The sequence below is a fragment of the Physeter macrocephalus genome, chromosome 4 (genome assembly GCF_002837175.3).
Source record: "Physeter macrocephalus isolate SW-GA chromosome 4, ASM283717v5, whole genome shotgun sequence".
Taxonomy (NCBI): Eukaryota; Metazoa; Chordata; class Mammalia; order Artiodactyla; family Physeteridae; genus Physeter; species Physeter macrocephalus.
This window is the reverse complement of record NC_041217.1, coordinates 41,467,538-41,474,390: the sequence shown is the minus strand read 5'-3', so window position 1 is coordinate 41,474,390 and position 6,853 is coordinate 41,467,538. Positions and strand designations below refer to the sequence as shown.

Genomic DNA, 6,853 nt, shown 5'->3' with positions numbered 1-6,853 from the left:
AGTCATTTTCACAATGTTGCTTCTTCCAATCCAAGAACATGGTATATTTCTCCACCTATTTGTATCATCTTTAATTTCTTTCATCAGTGTCTTATAGTTTTCTGCATACAGGTCTTTTGTCTCCCTAGGTAGGTTTATTCCTAGGTATTTTATTCTTTTTGTTGCAATGGTAAATGGGAGTGTTTCCTTAATTTCTCTTTCAGATTTTTCATCATTAGTGTATAGGAATGCAAGAGATTTCTGTGCATTAATTTTGTATCCTGCTACTTTCAATGTGCTATTACTGGACTAGACCTTTTTAATGGTAGCCAAACGTCTCTGGACCACCTGTCTTACTAGTCTCTGTTATGGTCCAGGAAATGATTCCTTATTGTTGCTTTTTTCCATACTTAGAGTTACACTATTACAATTGTTCATATAGAACTATGTAATTGGTCAACTGCTTCAAGTCGCCTAGTCATCATTTTATCAGAGGCTCAGTCATCATTTGGTAATGCAAGAAACAACAATTTTGTAAATCAGGCAAAATACAAATTCCAAGAACTTCCATTAGGTGCACCCCAGTATATCCCCAGTCATCTCAGTCAGTTCTGTACCTATCCTTATCTTTAAGGGAAATTATATATTGGTTTTATTCATAAAGCACCCAACCCAATTTCCTAGTGTTATTATGCTGGTTATCTTTAATATGGTTCCCAACTTAAGGGGGACCTTACACTTAAACCATTATAGCCTGGTGTTAGCCATATAAATCCATCCCACAACTGAGGGAGGTTATATTCCTTGGCTGAAATTTTAATTGTTGCTCTGACTGAGCTTGAGTAACTTTAGAAGAAAATTCATATTTATGGTCAGAGTCAGAGCAGGTATTATTAAATGGCCAGGTGAGGGGATCCCACCTAGTAATACCAGATCAGTAATGACCTGAACAGAGCTATAGTTTCTTTCTTCTAGAATAATTCTCTAAGGGCCTTCCAATTAGAGCCTTGGAGTGGAGAAATCCACCAATGTAACCCAGAAATACTGGATATAGGTAATTGACCATAAACCTAACAACTGGATGAACTTTAACTCTGCATAAGATTGTGATATATAGTTGGTTCATAAGCAAAGTTGTGAGCAATTATCAAAGTAATTGGTATAGAGGCCTGGTCCAGCATCTTGGGTCAGCTCTCTACTTCAGATGTTGTCTTCCTCTTATCCTAGTCTGGTAGTTTCTTCTCTGCTTGAGCATTGTTTTAAGGTGAAGTCCTCTCTATAGGCTGGTTCAGTGCAGGAGCCCTTTCTAAGAGGATATACTAATCCAAGAGTCATTCTCTTCAGTTTTGCTGTGCATGAGCTACGTAAGAGTACCTGATAAGGGTCTTTCCATCTAGGTTGGAGATAGTCTTTTAAATTATGTCTTTTCCAGTATGTATACTCCCCTGGTTTCATGTCATGGGGCATCTGATCTTCATCCAAAGACGGATTACTGAGATAAGCTTCAGAAACAAACTTAGAGTGTTTTTTAATAATTCAATTAAACTTTGCAATAATATAACATAACAGCAAAGAGCTATGTGTGAAGTGAGTCTTAGGCAGTGAATACAGACCTCAATTAACAAATTTAGAATTTAAAATCCACTGAAATATAATCTTTTTCTCTCTAAAATTACCTTCATTTCTACCAAATACAGCCAAGTTGACTAATTTGTTTGCAAAATAAGTCTGGTTTCAATAAACTTGGTCTAATGACTCATATAATTGGTCATACAGGCTTTTTTAACATTTGGCTTTGCTGTAACTTGTCAGAAAGTTCTTGCTATGAGTCTTCTTGAAGAGGAAGCATTTTTGCAGGCATAAGTGTAAAACAGTAACTGTCTGTGAATGACAAAGACTTAAGAAGGCACAGTTAAAGACCTGATTACAATGTCATTGACAGAGAAACTTGGTTACTGCTGTGATATACAACATTTTAAGATAATAACTAAAAGTATGACTGATAACATTTTACCAGGACATACCATAGTTTTAGAAATTCCATATAATATCTAGAATATCTAGATTAAAAACATTTACCCATACAATATAACCTAAGAAGATTTATTATCCATTTGACAATGCTTCCCATGTAATTAACATACCAAATGAAACTAATTAGTTTAATATCTTTCTTTGGGATGTTTTAGGGCCCCTTAAAGCATCCCAAAGTTACTAGAGGTCAAAGAAACTTCATTAGAATTTGGTTTGGGAAGTTTGTCAAAAAATAACAAAAAGGTTTTAAAACACTTGGTCAAATAGGATCATAGGTCATTGTGAAATAATACTTATTCACTTAACCAAAGTGACAAGAAAAGATTTCAAAGACAAATACAGAACAAATCACTGAAAAGGTGAAGAAACTTAAAATCTGTTATCAAAAGCAGATCGACATTTTAAGAAAACTTTGTCCTCTTTACAGAGAGAAAAACCAAATGCAAGTTTTGCACCAACTTACTTTTAAAATTTATTTACTCGATTAAAGTTATTCTAAATTTAGCCAATCCTGACCATGCACAAAACTCTTCTCAAGGTTCCTTTCCCACAAACCTTCCATCACTTTCTGTACCCAGAATAGTTTGTCCCTTATTTTCTCCATCTGGCAACAACCAGCTCTAGGACAAAATTACTTTTCCCTTAGTGAAATGCAATTCCATTCCTCATACCTTCCTTTATTGAAAATACACATCCTACTTTCTTGCTGCATAATGAAATGTTTCCTTTATTATTTCAAGTAGCTTTAATGACATATTTAAATTAGAATTCTCAACTCTTAAACACCTTAATTTCTAGTGAGGACGAAAAAGTAAGCAATTGGGAGCTGTCTTCTACATTAGCATTCTGTAGATTGGAAAACATAAATACCAATAATGACTTCTAAAAAAATGTGCTTTTTTTATAGAAAATGTCTCAGTGTGGCACCAAATACATTTATTAATAATCCTCAATACCTTTAGTTTCTCTGTAAAAGGAAGCCAATGTTCAGTAATTAATGTTTCAGTATCTTATTTTGGAATGACTTAGCTATTCAATAAACTTCTATCATTTAACTTAACTTAGCACAACTCTAAACTTTTAAGTTACCAAATATCTGGAGAGATTATTTTTAAGTAGACATGCTTAAAATATAATTACTCCTAAAGAGTTCACCCAAAAGCTCTTATCTCACTTACATTTAATTTACTTATAAAAATTTCATCATACCAAGTTATTTTTCTTGCTGACAAGTTTGCAGCGGAGCCGCTCCGCGGCATGTGGGATCCTCCCAGACCGGGGCGCGGACCCGGTTCCCCTGCATCGGCAGGCGGACGCGCAACCACTGCGCCACCAGGGAAGCCCTGGAGAAACTGTTTTTAAGTAGACATACCATAAAACATAATTATCCCTAAAGGGTTCACCTGAAAACTCTTATCTCATTTACATTTAATTTACTTATAAAAATTTCATCATACCAAGTTATTTTTCTTGCTGACAAGTTTGCAGCGGATGTAATAAGATCTTATTTGACTTCTATGAAATCTAGGTATTGATACAATAAAAGTATTACACTTAATGTTGATGACTCTAAAGACATATCTATATTAATTAAATCTACAAACTTTAACTTTACTACCAGGTATTATTTTAATACTGAATATTTCCCAGTTCACATGAACACAAAATTCATTCTGGCAAGTTTCCTTTCTGAGAAAGGTATATAAGCACTTAATTTCCTTTAAGCCAATTAAGTAGAGCTAATACCATCCAAAGGTAAAGACATATATGCCAACATAGACATATAGACAGATACAACCAGAGATCTCATAGTTTCATTTTAAAACTTAGTCATGATTCAAGTATTACAATCTAAAACTCATTAGAGTGCCTCGTTCCTGATCTCTGCCCTGAGCTCCTGTGCTGAAGATCAGTGACTGCCGTGGCTAGTGACCTAACCCTTGTAGAGGCAGATGACAAGTGGCAGTTTTAGTTGGCACCCTCCTCTCAGCAGAACTCCTCTCTTGACATTCTGAAACCCAACAAGAATGCAGTGACCTCAGTGACTAGGGTGTGGCCAGGTGGCACTGGGGTCTCCCAGCCTGACTCTCTTCGCCCTCATAGAGCTCTTTCCCAATATCCATGAACAAGGATTTCTCAAGTCGGGATCTTTGTAAGGCACCTGGTCTGAGTGAGCATCTGCCGTGGGGTGGTCCTTAGGCAATACCAGTGGCCCACCTAAACTGAAACTGTGGCAGGAGACAGCCCAGAGTGGGATCGGGATGGAGCACAGTGGTGGAGAGCCCTGTGCTGGGAGTCAGGAGCATGGTTTCTTACTCTGGTTCTGTTAGGATTTGCTGTGAGAACTTATGAAAGTCCCTTCCTTCCCTGGGTCTGCTTTTTCATCCATAACATGTGGAAATTGGACTGGATACCTATGGCTTAGGTACTATGCTATGAAGAGGGAGAAGGAGGAAAGAAAAGGGGCACACGAGGAGGTGACGCTGACGTAAATGACCTTGTGAAGCTAGGTCACTTCTCTGAGCCTCAGTGCCCTCTTCTGTAAAAAGGAAATTACTAGATAGAGGAGAAAGGAACATAACTACTCAGGATAGAGCCTGCAAAGCAATGTGTGCTGGAATGTGCAGGGGCTGATTTCATGGGAAAGCAGGGTTTCAGGATTGAGGGGTCCGGGAGTGTGCCAGGACTTCCAACTGACTGTTGGGGGAAATGGAGAAGGGGGACATCCTGGAGTCTTGCAGGTGAGTTGCCTTGCTGTGACCAGTGGAGGGATCGCTGACACCCCACATGTGAGGAGGGAGGGAGAGTGAACACAGGGAGGCTGCCCTGCTGTCCACTCTTGAGACAGGATTCACACATCAAACCCTACGACAGGCTCACATTTCCCAGCTTTTCTCACCCAGAATCACTGCCTTTGTTTAGAGGAGGGGATGGGGGAGGAGACAGAGGGCCAGGAGGGAGGGGCCCCGCGGTGCCGCCGCCGCCCCCACCCCCTCCGGTTGTGCGGAGCCCGACTGCCACTCAGCTCCGGCGCCGTGGGCGACGGAGGCGCCGGGGGCCCGAGTCGAGTCCCAGACAGCTGCCATCCCTCTGGACCTGACAGGCTGGCCCTGGATTCTTCAGGCATCCCTGGAGCAAGAGGCTGCCCAAGGCGTGGAGCTGGGAGGGCGCTTGGACAGAACCGTTCAGGTGGCTAGGAGCTCTGCCAGCTTTGGACACCTTGGGTAAGTCTGTACCTCAGTTCGCCTCCGGGTCATCCCCAGTGGGGATGCAGGAAAGGGTTGAAAGAGGCGACTAGAACGACCCCTTGGGGCAGGGTGTGTGCGAGGGTCCCTGGCAGAGCCAGACGGGGACCGGGGACTGCTAGGAAGCAGGAGCCAGCAGTGCCTCTGGTGGGTGGGCGCAGGGCATGTGTGCGCTGCAAGCTGGGGAAAGGGGACCCCGCACCCTGGCTAGGTGCTGGGCTCAGTCCTCCAGACCCACGTCTGCCAGACCAGTCCCAGGTGCGAAACAGGGGCGCTACCTCTTTAAAAGCGTCCGGGCTGAGCCTCTGCCGCACCATGTGATTGCCTGAAAGGCCCGGCTAGGAGCTCTGCGGCGGGAGCCAGGAGGATCGTGAGCTGCTGCGCGCGGAGCTGAGAGCCCAGCCCTGCCTGGCGCGGCCTCAAGCCCTGAGCGGCACCAGGTGCCCGGAAGTTTGGGCACAGCCTCTGGGACTCCCTGGCCACCAGCAGACGGGATGGTGAGCTACCTGCATCCTGTTCTGCGGGCATGGGTAGGCAGAGCCAGGCACGGCGGACCCCTGTGGGGTGAGTGTGTGCTGGGAACTGCCTCACACCTGATAAAAAAGCCAGTGGAGGAGTGAGTGCTGCTATTTTATGTTGTCGAATGGATCCTCTGGGATTGATAAGGGGAGGGGACAAAGATTCGGCAGAGAAAGGGTTAGGGTACCCCACCAGCTTGGGCAGGCACTAGATGTGCCAAGTGGGGCACATCTCCAAAGGGCAGCTGGACTTCCAGAGCTACCCGGGGTCCCCTCCCCCGCCGGCAGGCCTTCCCACCCCAGGCTTCCGTGACCACAGGTGCTTGCCTCCTGCCCCTTGGTGCCCGTCTGCTGATGTGCCCAGCCTGTGCCCGCCATGCCGCCCTCCATCTCGGCCTTCCAGGCCGCGTATATTGGCATCGAGGTGCTCATTGCCCTGGTCTCCATACCTGGGAACGTGCTGGTGATCTGGGCGGTGAAGGTGAACCAGGCACTGCGGGATGCCACCTTCTGCTTCATCGCGTCACTGGCAGTGGCTGATGTGGCAGTGGGCGCTCTGGTCATTCCCCTTGCCATCCTCATCAACGTTGGGCCACAGACCTACTTCCACACCTGCCTCGTGGTCGCCTGCCCTGTCCTCATCCTCACTCAGAGCTCCATCTTGGCCCTGCTGGCAATTGCTGTCGACCGCTACCTCCGTGTCAAGATCCCGCTCAGGTGAGTCCAGAGCAGCTGAAGGTACCTGCTGTGCCCCATGCTGGGTGGCTTGAGGGCCATCTAGAGAGGATAAAAGGTAGAGCATAAGACCCCAAGTAGGCTGGATATTCTCTGGGCCATTGTGCCCCAGCCCTCACTCTGCCTTCCTCTCCTCCGCCCTGCAGTATCAATCAGGCTGAACTGAAGTTGAAGCAGGAGAGGGCTGGGTGGCTGGAGGAATGTGAACCTGGCAGTGCTCAGGACCCCAGAGCTGAAGCTCTGCTGTTCTCCTGACCTGGCCAGGGAACCTGAGGCTGCCTGTTCAGCCTGGCCTGGCCAGGGGGAGGTTGGGGGGGGGGGCGGGGGCGGGGGGGACAGTGG

General features: G+C 45.3%; 1 protein-coding gene and 1 long non-coding RNA gene across 2 annotated transcripts in view; one reads left to right on the top strand and one right to left on the bottom strand.

The window, feature by feature from the left end:
* The window catches only part of LOC114486149 (uncharacterized), a 73,843-nt gene extending 67,543 nt beyond the window's left edge, over positions 1-6,300 (bottom strand). Inside the window, exon 1 of the long non-coding RNA XR_003679431.1 lies at positions 6,226-6,300. This is a non-coding gene — a long non-coding RNA (uncharacterized lncRNA). The remainder of the gene's footprint in view (positions 1-6,225) is intronic.
* Positions 5,052-6,853, top strand: part of ADORA1 (adenosine A1 receptor) — a 3,138-nt gene continuing 1,336 nt past the window's right edge. Inside the window, exons 1-2 of the mRNA XM_028488567.2 lie at positions 5,052-5,237; positions 5,548-6,493. Of these exons, the coding sequence (XP_028344368.1) occupies positions 6,153-6,493 (341 nt within the window). The 5' untranslated portion in view covers positions 5,052-5,237; positions 5,548-6,152. The remainder of the gene's footprint in view (positions 5,238-5,547; positions 6,494-6,853) is intronic.